General features: G+C 36.2%; 1 protein-coding gene across 3 annotated transcripts in view; it reads right to left on the bottom strand.

Moving 5' to 3' along the window:
• TBC1D32 (TBC1 domain family member 32) overlaps positions 1 to 10,947 on the bottom strand; it is a 230,443-nt gene extending 219,496 nt beyond the window's left edge. For 2 of the 3 annotated variants that reach the window (XM_044249731.1, XM_044249751.1), the window contains exons 1-3: positions 10,843 to 10,947; positions 10,504 to 10,661; positions 1,442 to 1,603 (exon numbers count right to left, since the gene is read on the bottom strand). In XM_044249731.1, the coding sequence (XP_044105666.1) occupies positions 1,442 to 1,603; positions 10,504 to 10,658 (317 nt within the window). In that variant the 5' untranslated portion in view covers positions 10,659 to 10,661; positions 10,843 to 10,947. Of the gene's footprint in view, positions 1 to 1,441; positions 1,604 to 10,503; positions 10,662 to 10,837 lie in introns of all 3 variants that reach the window. The other variant, XM_044249741.1, reaches the window with a different exon arrangement.
• Between the last annotated feature and the right edge of the window lie 3,833 nt (positions 10,948 to 14,780).

Below are 14,780 nucleotides of genomic sequence, written 5' to 3'. Positions count from 1 at the left end.
ACAGTCCCAGACTCCTTTGCAGTTAGGCATAGCCATGTAAACAACATAAAGCCTTTTCCCTTTATAATTTATAATATAGTAATTTAATACATGAATATAAAGGTAAGAATCTAAATGATGTATATAAGATAGGACTAAGGGTCATTAAAATCCACAGAAAATCTGTAAGTTTCATCTTAGACATGTTTCCTCCAGGACTTTTTGAAAACACTAACATGAATTCTTCTGCAAGAAATACCAGCAAGCTGTCTACAGAGATAAGAATAATAATTTTTATTTTTATCTTTTTTAAAGATTTTAAGTAATCTCTCCATCCAACGAGAGACTTGAACTCAGAATCCCAAGATTGAGAGTTGCATGCTCCTCTGACTAGTCAGCCAGACACCCCAAGAATAATAAATTTTTTTAAATGTTAAAAAAAAAAAGCTAGAGGCCAGACTCTCAATATCAAGATTCAAATGAACTAGTCTTCAACAGTAGCCACTGCAGTTTTGAAAAAGCCAAAGAAAAACAAATATAGTATGGACTATAAACACCATTAAGACTCATTCAATACTCCAAAAAGTCAAAATAAGAATAAGTTCTAACAGGTAGCGAATAAAATCCACATCAGTTAATAATGAAAATCTACATGGTGAGTAGTTACACTTACACATATGAGGAATAAATGACAGACCCTACAAATGAATTTTTATCTGTAAACTTCTATTCAAAAAATATCAAAATGTTTAATTAAGAAAATAATTTCTAATTCTTACAGTAAAAATGTTGTTAATAGAGATACCATTGCCTCATCATTAGTCCTAAATAATTTCTGAATCTCACATATCAAGAAAAAAATAATACTCTGCACAACTAAAAATCTTTCATCTACAACTGACAAAGCAGAAGACATAAACTCATTAAGACACAGAACATCTTTGTGAGGTAATTATAATTGTTTTAATTTTACACATGGATAAACTAAAACACAAGAAAATTAAATGGCTTATTCAGAGATTTTTAAAAATTCCTAATATTCCCATATAAAACTTTGCTCTTAGTATGAAAATGCTTTTATTTTCTGACTAATAAAATATTTTAATACTCCTTTTAGAATAAATTTAATAGCACTGCCAGAAATAGATTACTGGAAATTATATTATCCAAAGATGAACATGACTCGTTTGTGATTTTTCTTCAAATCAAAAAATAAGAAATCTTGGAGTGCCTGGGTGGCTCAGTCTATTAAGCATCTGCCCTCAGCTCACGTCATGATCCCAGAGTCCTGGGATGGAGTCCCACATTAGGCTCCCCAGTTAGTGGGGAATCTGCTTCTCTCTCTGCCTGGGTTTCCCCCTGCTTGTGCGCTCACTTTTGTGCTCCCACTCTCTCTCTCTGACAAATAAATAAATAAAATCTTTAAAAAGAAAGAAAGAAAATGTCATTGTGGCATACTCACTCTTTAGATTCCTGAATCCTTTTAGTAACATGCTGTACAACTGTGTCATAGCCGGATTCCTCATCCTGATTCTGATCAGATGTCCATTTTTCCATTTCTTCTTCAATCATAGACCCCAAACTGTTACATATATGCTGCCGAAGATATTTCACAAATTCATAGCTAAAGCAAGCATTTAAAAAATAAATGCAGTAACTATCATGAACTCGCTTAGGAATCATACCCAGGAAAAAATGTTAGCACAGAAATATTTTTAAAATCCTCAGATTTCTTCCTTTAAACTAGGCTTAAACTTTTCATCCCAAATCATCAAGCTTAACTAGAATTTTATTGCTTTCTTTCTGGGACATTGGCATTTTCTGCATATATTCCATGCCCACTCACTCCATCAGTCCACCCAGTCATCAACACTTGATAGATAACACTGCCTACACATCCTTTGGGTTCATCACCTCTTTTTTTCCACTTCTGTTGGTCAGTGCAAAACCACATCACCTCACACAGAGATTACTACTGCGGCCTTCTTGCTCATCTTCCACTGCCCCTTCCCTCTCATATTTATCCTGAATACTGTAGTTATCTTGGTCCTCAAAAATCACAGCCTTCATTATTTCTGAGTTAGAGCCACTTTATTCATACCAATACCTCATACCCATCACATACATAACGTCTGAATAAATAGTTGTTGTATTTAAAACTAATTATTGGCTGTCTATTATCCTTCACATAAAACTTCCTTGGCTTGGCATTTAAATGCCTAATGAATCAAGCCCCTTAATTACTGTATCTCCACTTACATGAAGCCACAGTCAATTCACCATTTTGATTTGCATATAAACAAGGAGGGACTTTGAAGTGATTATCATGAATTAGACTCTGCTCTAAGTATTTTATCAATATTGTCTTATTTACCACATGAAATAGGTAAAATAGATGAGGATGCAAACGAAAAGCTAAAAAGCCTTGTCAGATTCACAAACTGCAGGGCGCCTGTGGCTCAGCTGGTTAAGCGGCCCACTCTGAATTTCTGCTCAGGTCATGATTTCTGGGTCCTGGCAGGAAGCCAAGTATCAGGCTCCATGCTCAGCTGGAATCTGTTGAAGGATTTTCTCTCTCCCTCTGCCCCTCCCCCAGCTCCTGCGCTCTCTCTCTCTCTCTCTCTCTAATAAACCTTTAAAAAAAATTCACAAGCTATTAATTCAAGTCCACCTTAATCCAAAACTCTTGTCAATCCCACAATCCCACACTCACTCAAAAATGGACAAATTTCAAAAATGTTAAGAAATAAGATGTTCTGTAGTAATCAATGGAGATTGGAAATGGAAATAAATGTAACACTCATGTTTTTACCAACTGTATTATTTAAATTTCTTGCCTTTAGGGAGGTAAATTTATCATATTTCATTTTCTCAAAATTATAATTCACATTAAATTTAAAAGTGTAATTTACTTAAAAATTTATTTTAAGTTATTCATTGAATTTATTTTTAAATGTTTAATATTTATATTCAATGTTTAAGTAGTAATTTCTAAGCTTTAAGAAAATCGGGATCTATTAATGGCAGAAGAAGAAAACATTATTTTGTAAACTTAATGACCTGCAATATTAGATCAAAATGACAAACACTAATTTTCAGAAATGCTAGAAGAAAAACTTACTGAATCATGTATCATAGAAAACAGTCTCTAATCATCATTTAAGCAGTTCTGTAGTTTTTGCTTCTTCTGGTGATTCATCATTGCCTTATATTACTTGAAGACCTTCCCTTATATAAGCAAAACTTCCCACCCATTTTAAATGTTAACTTTTTTGTGTGTGTGTATTTGTAATTATAAACCAAATCTTTGCATATTCTATACAAAATGGCAAAAACTTATACAAGCAAGAAAAAATTCAAAGATTAAGATTTCAAGAGAATCTTTTAAAGACACTAATTGTTTCCTATTTGACAGACCCTATGTTTTGCCTCCACAGAGGGACAGGTGGCTCTGAAATTAGAGTTGGCAGATGTGTGTGAGGAGATCTGAAGAGCCCAAGAAATATGTTTACCACATCCATCCCACCACAACCAGAAAACCTATAAAGAATCAGATTATCTGAAATTCCAATACCATAAATGTATTATTGTTTCTTTAAAATGTCCTTGTAAATGAAAAAGGATCTAGTAATAGATAATCATTTCAGCCCAATCAGTATGACACCACTGGGTAAAGGAAAAGTGTAACTGGAAGAAAGTACAAAGAAATGAAAGGTCCCTAAAAACAATCTTGATCCTCCTCACAACCCTGCCCTAGGCTAGTCAAACAAGACAGTTTTCCTTCAGATCTCTGAAATACTCAGTGAGAAACAAAACATGGGAAAGCCTGAGTTAGATCTCTGAAACTAAAGGAAGGGCCACTCTGAAGATTAATTCTACATCTCATCATCAACATCTACTATGAAAAGGCAAATGATTCCTTAGTTTGATCAGCCCCATTTCTGTGCCACAAATCTTGAGCAATTATGAGAAATGAATATTTAACTGAGAAACAGAACTCCTGTGTTCATGTTGTTTAAAGCCCAAACTATAAGCAACAGAAATGATATTTTTTATAACTAAGGCAGTGAGGACATATGAAAGAAGTCCATTAACAAAATGTATTCAAAAAGTTGAGAATAGAGGCACCTGAGTGGCTCAGTCAGTTAAGCACTGCCCTCAGCCCAGGTCATGATTTCAGGGTCCTGGGATGGAGCTGCAAGTTGGGCTACCTGCTCAGCAAGGAGTCTGCTTCTCCCTCTGCCTCTGCCCTTCCCCCCATTTGTGCTCTCTTTCTCCCTCTAATAAGTAAATAAAAATCTTTAAAAGAAAAAGTTAAAAGAATACCATTCTAAAATAAAAGACACATTAAAAAAAAAAAGAAAAAGAAAAAGAAAAACACCTCCCCGCTATTTAGCATCATCTATAAATAGCAAATAACAAATATGCTGAGAAAAAGTTAAAACCTCCTCTTTGGGAACCTGACAAACCACATACTTTTTCCCAATGATATCATTTTTATCTGACTGTAGTATTAGTTCCCAGAAGACACCATTCAAAATACTTCAAGGTTTTGATTCATCTTCCAAATTAAATGAACCCAAGAACCCCAAAATTGAATCTTGCCTAATGGGTTACTGCTCTTTTAAGAAAAAACGATCTCCAGGGAGGATAAGGCCCTCTGTCATGTGAGGACTACCAGGCTGCCTATTGTCCTTTGGGTACTCTACTGACTCCCTGATCATTGGAAGAGTCACATTAGTAAACAGTAATTTCTGCAACTGGACCCTTCTCCTCTTTGGGTAAAAAAAATCCAAGGCTTCAAATTCTCTTCTGACAATTCATTTTGTGTTTGTTTGTTTGTTTGTTTGTTTTACCATAGGAATTCATGGCAATATCCCATAAAATCCTACAAGGAATGCTGTTTTCTATAGTGGTGCCCATGATAGAAAGTTATTGTTGCTATGGGCTGGGAGAAACACTTCTATAAAATTAAGTACTGTGTTGCCTTCATTGTAATCCTCATTGTATTGGTGCCACTGAGCAGCTCTTAAGTCTACAACTAATCCAAAAGATTGATGATAAGCTCTTTAAATCAACCCATTACATCATTTTTAGAAGTTATCCAGGAGGTGTAGCAATATTCTTATTTTGTAAAAAAGCAAAAGCCTGGATGCACAAAAGAAACTTTCAAAAGTTCTCATACTTATTCCAGCAATAGCAAACTAAGATCTTACCAGGGGTAAACAGGTAAAGTCAAGTCAGCCATGTGTAAGAGAGAAAAGAGGCAGGGGTAAAATAAAAGGACATGTCTCAGCTAAAAGGAAGAGCTTCTACATGGCTTTAGCCACTTTTTGCCATTTAGCAATATTAGCATAATGTTGATTTTTCCAAGTTTTAAGAAAAGCCAGAAAACTATTTTATATGCCATCTCTCAATTTTTAAATGTTAACCTTTAAAAAAAAAAAAGCCAAAGAAATACATCCACAGACCACATATGGCCTACATAATTCAGTTTGACCATTAACATCCACTCACTCCAAGCATTATAAAACCCTTACCACTAAAGATACTGGTGAATCACCAGTGTGTTTAAAATTTCTATTTAATAAATGTAAAACTTCCTTTTGAAAAACTTCCATTTTTGAAAAAAATGTACATTTTTAATAACTTATTTTAGATGATACTTATGAAACTTAATTTAAGTCAATTCTGCTACAATTTAGGTCCTTTCCTTTCAGATTTATTTTTAGCAGACTCCTCTGTGTTAACATTTTCAGATTAACATACCCTAATTGCACTGGAAATATAAGGAATCATACAGCTTTGCCATGGACTACAATAAATACAACTTCCATTTATTTTGAAGTCTATTAATATTTCCTTCTTGTTCATCTTAAAATTTTCTAATAACAGTTTCTTATTTTTTTTAAAGAACATGATCTATACAATGAATAAATATTATACCTTTAGAAATCTATGAATCCCTTTGCTTTGGGTTTAAGTTCTAAATTTTATACTGGTCAATCTTGTAACGTTAGACAAAACACCTGACCTTGCTAAATTTCAGGTTCCTGCTATGTAACTGTAATAGCAATTCTAATGAGAAAACTGTTATTTATTACATATATCTATACTTTGACACTTTTCGAACCAAATATACTATACGTATATTTGACTAACCATTTTGTTACCTTAAAAGTAATTTAATGAGAAAAAATTAAAATCTGATTTCAAAGATACTATTACCAAATGAACACAAAATATTTTTTCCCAAATATCCCTCAAAGAGGGACATTAAAACCTAAAAGTACAGTTGTTTGCTGCTAAGGAAAAATGTGTTCACTTCACCACATTTCAGAAGCAGCTCAATTGAAATACACAGCAATATGCTTCATCATTTTGCTTTACTACTGATGAATATGAAATTTTTCACATTTACACAGGAAAACTTTACAAAGTTGGCTAAAAGAACAGTCATTGTTTTCAATTTTTCCAGTTTTATTACCTAGATTTTTCCAAGAAAATCAATTATTTTTTCATGATGAAATTCTGACGTGTTCAAAATACACCAAAGTATGCACTGATACACAGAGTAATAATACAACAGAAAAACATAAAAAAATCTGATACAAGTTTATTTCAAGAATGCATTCTCTTAGCTATTTAAATAAGCAAAAAATTTTCAATCATATATAGAAAAAATTATAGTAATGATATGCTTTAAAAAAAGACTTTATTAGAATAAGTTATGAATTATAATGCTGGTATTTGGAATTCTTATTTCAGAATAAAAAGATTTATTATATGACCCACCTAACTTTATATATCATATTAGTATATAAAATGTTATATAATAGAAAGAGTGAGTATTTTACATCACCTACAACCTTTTAGATCAAAGAATACGTTTCTGAGTCATGATAAACAATTACTAGAAATGCATTAATTATGATATAATTCTTAGTAATTTTACTATACATGGGTATCACTTTACACAATGGAGGCTTTCTTGAAGTTACCACTTAAACACCCTAGAGTTCACTGGTAGATTCTCCTGTGAAACAAAAAGTAAACCTCTGCCAAGCCCCCCATCCCAAAATTCTGATTCATTTATGAAGAGGCCCAAGCATCAATATTTTTTTTTGACATGGGGCCCAACTGATTCTGGTGTAGCCAAGACTAAAAACCAGGGCTAATCTGTTTCCTGGGGGCCAGTTTAAGTGTCAAAACCTACACAAACACACACACATAATGAAAGCAATGGCCTCATCCCTCCTTTCTCCCCTCCCACAGGCCTCAAATCCTTGCTGCCACTTTCAGAGACAAAGGCGAATCTTGGATCATTTAGAAAATATATACAGTTTAAGGCAGAAAAATAGAAGTTCTGGAAGGCAGAGATAGTTTAGGAAAACTGCTCATTGGGGCAAACCCCAGAAAGGGCTCTACTGCCTACACTATGGTTTCTTCCCCAAATGACTGTATTTTCCCCCACTTTACTTGATTATACTATCTGAAATTCCATCATGTATGGACTCATTGTCCTAACCATCTTCCTACAAAAATAGTCTAAAGACACCAGTTTCCCCTCTAAGTCTGTTTAATAAAATTGTTCTGGTAGCGGCGCCTGGATGGCTCAGTGGGTTAAGCTACTGCCTTCAGCTCAGGTCATGATCTCAGGGTCCTGGGATCGGCCCCGCATCAGGCACTCTGCTTGGCAGGGAGCCTGCTTCCCCCTCTCTCTCTGCCTGCTTCTCTGCCTACTTGTGATCTCTCTCTCTCTCTGTCAAATAAATAAATAAAATCTTCAAAAATAAATAAGTAAAATAAATAAAATAAAAATAAAATTGTTCTGGCCAATACTAGGACATTGGGTGGATTTAAGAAACCGATGTTCTGACTGTGGACATGGGAAGATAGAGAATTCTGAAGCAGGAAACACTTTGGGAAGCAAAATGTATCTAAGTGACTCAATAACAGAGAATGCGGGGCCCCTCGGTGGCTCAGTGTGTCAAGCCTCGGCTTTCAGCTCAGGTCATGATCCCAGGGTCCTTGGATCAATCCCCCGCATTGGGCTCTCTGCTCAGAGGGGAGACTGCTTTCCCTCCTCTCTCTGCCTGATGCTCTGCCTACTTAAGATCTCTCTCCCTCTGTCAAATAAATAAATAAAATCTTTAAAAAATAAAAAAGAAAGAAAGAAAGAACATACAATGTTCAAGAAGAGTTAGGTCAGTGAAAACAAAGATTAAAATACGAGCAACCAGACTAATTGATCTTTAATATCACATCCAATTCTGAACTGTAAGATTCTATGGCAACACCAAAGACAAGCATATCCTCCTCTTTTCCTTTCCCACACAGAGTTCCTTCTTCCTAAGACACAGATCTCCAGTTAGTGAACCAACACATAAATTTTGCCATTTATGCTTTTAAGACTACAAACTACTCAAAATACTTATAGGATTATAAGTCTTAAAAACTACAAATCAGTTATAATTTTAGAGTGTCTGGATTTTTTTTTTTTTGGTAGGCCAAAAGTAAATCTCCTCATCAACAGTGAACCTTAACCATAAATGTTAATCAGCAGGCATTTAATCCGATGCACTGCTGAAGAGTAAATTACTTTATTACAATAGTCATTAAAATGCTGAGAAGAACAACAATGATCTAACTTTAATTTGAAAAGTACTTTAAAATTGGATCAGCTGAAACAATACAAGCAAATATGTAGCCTTAAACATTTACACTAAAAAGAAGAAAAGCTGAGAATTAATGAGCTAACCACTGATCACAAAAGTTTTAAAAATTTTCCAAAGAAAACATAAGGAACAGAATGTAAAAACCATAAAGTATACATGTAATAGAAAGGAAAAACTAACCCAATAGCTGATTCTTTTAAAAGACTAACAAAATAAGCTTCTAGCAGAAGAGGGAAGGCACCCCCCAAAAAAATTTTTTAAAAGGGGGGGGCACATAACTACAGATATTAAAAATAATTAAAAAGTTAACAGGAGGGTCGCCTGGGTGGCTCAGTGGGTTAAAGCCTCTGTCTTCAGCTCAGGTCATGATCCCAGAGTCCTGGGATGGAACCCTGCATCGGGCTCTCTGCTCAGAGGGAGCCTGCCTCCTCCTCTCTCTCTGCCTGCTTCTCTGCCTACTTGTGATCTCTGTCAAATAAATAAAATCTTTGAGGGAAAAAAAAAGGTTAACAGGATATTAATGAAAAACTACATAGCAATAAATTTGAAAATCTAGATGAAATGGACAAATGCCCAGAATATGATCCTAGCAAAAACTGACAGTAATTTACAAATTATTTAAACAACTCTTGCATGTGAAATAAAACCCCAAACTTAATGTTTGAGTGTCTGTGTGAGATGAATTTGTATTACATGAGTTTACAAACACTATTAATTAAATCTTAATTTGAGAAAGTTGCGATTATTCTACAGTCTACAGCTATTAGCAGTGGATTTAATGAATAAACAAGAAAATCATGGAAATACAAATAAATATATGCATAACCAGATATATTAACGAAATTAGTAACCATATTAACAAGAGTTCCACAAGAACAAGAATTCCACACTTTTGAAAACTCCCTTGAGAATCTTGTGAAACTGTAATTACTCCTATAAAACTGCAAGTAAAAACAAACTTTTACATTAAAGGGCTCAAGGATCCCTTTATGACCATGTAAGAAATGGGTGGAGTTCCAGATAAATACAACTTCCGGGCACCCACAAATCAGTTTAAAGGTAAATGAAGATAAAATTTTCAGTACCATCTCTGTGAGATCAAAATGAAATATACACACTGAATTTAAAATACTGCTACCAATAGTAATTAATTGAGATACCTGTAAGAAAACTTTTCAATGGAGAGGATTAAATGAACCAGAACAAAGAAAAAAAAATCCCCAAAGAAACATAATCTTCCAGAATAGTCTCAAATGGTACCTCTCTCATTAAAAACTATGTCTACGGCTCCCAAGCCCACAGTCTCTAGCCTTTCTGTAGCACTTAAAATTCTGCCATCTATCACGGGCATTGGAGTATGTGGCTTATCCTTTTCTAAGAACTTAAGCTATTCCATAGGACGTTAATCATCTCACGTCAGTATTTCTGCAGTGCTCAGAATGAGCAACTGGTGCAGCCGCTGAAATACCACATAGCAAAGGAACAGAAATCTTGGTAACTCCCTGCTTTCAGGCACTGTGACAGGAATCCCTTGATAGAACAGAATCACTCTTAGAAAAACGTGAACAATTTACAATTATTGTTACTGTGCTCCCCATAAGGGGAAAAAAAATGAAGAATTAGAATCTGTTGGTGTGGCAAGAGAAACACAGAGGAAGCAGAAGCTTTAAAAGTAAAAAATAAATAATACAAAAATTCGGTACTTTGTAAATAAACCCAACGAGATGAACCTCCAACTTGGGTGCTACTTTTAACAATAATCAAACGAACATTCTTTCTCTAGCCCCACTTGGACCTTTTCTGGATCAGCTGGTTTGTTTGCTTAAGACATCAAAAGCTATTTTACTTGTGGAAATTTTCATCAGTTTCCTCCAGATGTAAGAGGATTTCCTCGGCGCACTCCAGAGAGGGGGCACCCGTGATCTTCTCCTTCACGCTCTGGAACAGCTGCCTCAGCATCGCCTGCAGCATCACCTCGTCCTCGCCTGAGAAATGGGCCATCCTCTGCAAGAATCAAACGCCGACGCCCATTACTCCAGCCCGGCGCAAACGCCGCGCATTGCGCACGCGCGCCCCCACCCAGCCCGGGCCGGCGCACTACGCCGTTCCCCGGGAGACCACGGCTAGCGCCTGGGGGTGGATCCTCCGCTGCCCGCGCGTCTTTCCGGAACACCAGTCACCTTACTTTGGGGAAGCGGGGGTGCGCAAGGACCCGCCTTTGGTCCTAGTCGATGCCGGCTTCTGTACGAATACTGTTCAGGCTGTCCCCGCTAACCGCAAAAGAGAGAGATCCCGGAAGGTTTTGATGGGTGGGCCTGACGGCGGGACGTCAGCGATGCGCGTGACGTCAGCGCGTTTGACGGGGCTTCCTAGGTGAGAAAGAGTGCCGCTTGGGGACCCTCTGGGCTCCTAGAGAAAGGTTCAGGTGCGCTCGCTGTGCTTACTTACTTGGACTTGTAGTTGGGCGGGAACGGAGTCCGAAGACAAAAAGAGTTGAATAAAAGTGAAACAAAATAGATTGAAACGTTTTAATTACGTGGATGGTATTGAAATGTTACAATGCTGTTTCTCTTTAACAGCTGGCATCTATTGATTGCTTCCCCTGACCAAGCACCTTGCTAGGAACTGTGAAGAAGACGGCCCTCATAATCAGACACAAAAAGAAATCCGCGTTTACACCACAGTGCGGTTAAGTGTTAGAGAAGTCCACCAAGTAGGTGTTGTGGAAATCCAGATCCTCTTTTAATCTCACGGAAGAAGAGTCAGGAAAGAAGCGAAGAGAGAGAGGTGTAACATATCCCAGTACTGGAGTTAGTAGGGTTAGAAGGAGGAGGTAAGGAGCCTGAGAAGCAAGTAGTCCACAACTGAAAGGGTCATATTTGGCACATTTCTGGGTTAGAGATTAATCTTAAAAGTAGCAGGACGCAATTGGATTACATGGTGACACCGTGAGATATTGTATATGAGGAACCTGTGCAGGAAGCAGCAGTGAATAATCATAGACCATCATCCAGTTTCCAATCTAGATAAATCCTCAGACCATGGTCACATCCAAGTAAAGAGCCAACCCAACAGAGTATTGGGATCAGATCCTGGTGTCTATGGATTAGTTCCAAGTCACTGATGAGTGGTTTAATGTCAATGAATTCTCCCTTACCTATCTTAAATTTTGCACTTCTGGTCCAATAACATCTGAGTCAGTTCTCATGATAGCCAAAATCAGTGATTCCCTTGATGTCCATGCTGTTATTTACAAGAGTAAAAGTATAATATGTCCTTGCCAACTGTGGCAGCGTGTTTCTTGGTAAAAAGTATACTTTATCTTGATTGTCTCACTAATACATTAAAAAAAAAAAAAAAACTACCAGAGTAGGCACACTTGTAACCTTATTTGTGGGTGAACCTAAAAAAAAAGTCCAATATGTGTGTATGCATGTGTGTGCACATGCACTGAATCACCAGCAATGTGACAGCTATATATCTAGATTAATACAGATGAGTTGTATTGGCACCTCAAACATCAAGATTAACATAGCCGTTGATGATGAGATTTTTCTAAAACAGTAAGCTATTTGTTAAAATTCAGAACAAAATAAAATAATACTCCTTCCTTAATTCACATAGTTTTTGCATTCCTGGAAAATTCAGTGTGTTAAAACTGCCAAATTTTTTTTAAAGATTTTATTTATTATTTGACAGAGAGAGAGAGAGAACATGAGTAGGCAGAGCAGCAGGCAGAGGGAGAGGGAGAAGCCCAGGCTCTCTGCTGAGCACGGAGCCTGATGCAGGGTTCAACCCCAGGACCCTGAGATCATACCTGAGCCAAAGGCAGCTGCCCAACCAACTGAGCCACCCCGGCTCTCCTGCCAAATGTTTTTATATAAAATGGAATTCCTGCCTATACCCAAATACTTTCTAAGAGCTTTTTCATTTACTTGAATGTCCTGCAGGATCACTGAAGGTCATATAGGTAGCAGAACAATTCTTTTCTGTGGGAGATTGTCCTGTGTGTAATTCAAGATGTTCAACATCTCTAGCTCCCACTACAAGTGACAGTAACTGCCATCTAATCATTGTGATAACAAACATGTCCCCATGTATTTATAAAATGCCTTCTTGGGAAGCAGGGGTGATTTGAACAACAGAGATTGAGAACCACCGTTCTAAAGGATAAAACTTAGGAAAAACAAAAACCACCTTAATAGAATACCGGAGATGCAAGAAAAGAAGATGGCCAAATAGCAAGTAAGGGTGGTAATACATTAAGTAAATCTCCACAAATATTGTTTGTATAAAATAATAATAACCTATAATATTCTAATTTGTGAAGGTAAAACACATAGCACTAAAATACTATAAATAATCATGTAAAGTAGGAAGTCATGGTAGGTTGAAGTATTCTGTAATTCTTGTATTTAAAATGTAACCATTACAAAATTAGAAATAAAGAATTTAAATTTAAAAATGGAAGAAAAAATGAAATAAGGAAAGAAAAGCAAAAAGTCCCAATCAACTAAAAGAAAAAAAAAAAAGTCAAGAAAGAAAAGCATAAAAAAAGGGAAAAAATTAAAATATACAAAGATACCTGATAGAAAAAATCCAAAATACTGATAAATTTAAATAAACTCAGCCCTCCTCTTATAGGAATGGTCAGACTGGATATTAAAATAACCAACTATAGGGGAACCTGGGTGGCTCTGTCAAGTGTCCAACTCTTTGTTGTGGGATTGAATAGTAGGCTCCCTGCTCAGCAGGGAGTCTGCTTTTGTTTCTCTCCCTCCGCCCCTTCCTCCACTTACACTTTCTCTCTCTCAAATAAATAAATTTTCAAAAATAATAAATAAGATAACCAGCTATATGCTATTTATCAAAATCCTAAAAACAGAAAAATTAGGACCAAAAAGGTGGCAGATGATAAACCAGATGAATATTGTCCAAAAGAAAGCTGTTGAGGTTATATTTGTGTCAGCAAAAGTAAAACTTAAAAAAAAAAAATATGTTAGGGACATAGCATGCCACTTCATAATTTTTAGAATACTATTTAATTCAACAAGAAGATACAATTTTTAACTTTAAGCAAAATTCTTAATCTCTCTGTAAGATGCACTTCAAAGTTGAATACCTAAGATCTACTTTTTAGGTTTGCTTTTTCAGATTATAAGAAACAGAAAAAATTGCCTCACCAAAGTTAGTGTTTATGAAGAACTGAAATATCATTAATCATTGTTAAAGATACAAAAACCCCTCAAGATAGCCCAAAACTGTTATAGCAACCTAATTACCTTGTTGTCCACATTATAATAACCCTATCATTTTCATGATTCAATTTTTCTCTTTCTTTGTCATTTTTTCTCTATGCCACCTTCATTTAAAACTCCCTAACACAAGCCATAAGAGACCCTTAATTACAGAGAACAAACTGAGGGTTGAAGGAGGGGAGGTAGATGGGGGAATGGACTAAATGGGTGATGGTCATTAAGGAGGGCACTTGTTGGAATGAGCACTGGGAATTATATGTGGGTGATGAATTACTGGATTCTGCTCCTGAAACCAGTGATGCACTGTATGTTAACTAACTTGAATTTAAAATAAATAAATAAATAACTCCCTAAGACACTACACAAGAAGCCTGGATGCACAGCCATATCCCTTCAGGACAAAGCACTTATTCCTGCATATCCCTGGAGCGTTGGCTGCAGATATTTTACAACTGAATCCCTCTTGAGGAATTGCCATGGAATAAGGAAGCGGTCACGCTCAAAGTCATGCTACCTCCCTGAGGAAGGCTCATGTCTGATGACTGGTTAATGTGTTATCTAAACAGCCATCCTTTTTGCCTCAATTGGAACAACTCTGAAGCATCCCAGTTTCAGAACTCCTCATGTGATTCCTGAAGCCTTTGTTGCAAGGGCATGACAGCTGAACTTCTTTTTCCTAATTTTACTTCTCGGATTTCTACCAGATACTGTCTCTAAGAACACACACTAATACATCTGCATACAAGGGTCAGATTCCTGGAGTCTGTTTCCAGAGGAATGCTATCAGCTACAGAATCTAATTGACTGGATCAATTAGATACTATGCCATTCTCCAATGCATACTGTTCCTAATAGGATGAGTTTC

Source organism: Neovison vison, chromosome 1, assembly GCF_020171115.1.
Source record: "Neovison vison isolate M4711 chromosome 1, ASM_NN_V1, whole genome shotgun sequence".
Classification (NCBI taxonomy): domain Eukaryota; kingdom Metazoa; phylum Chordata; class Mammalia; order Carnivora; family Mustelidae; genus Neogale; species Neogale vison.
The sequence above is the reverse complement of the archived record's forward strand: the minus strand, read 5'-3'. Positions and strand labels throughout refer to the sequence as shown.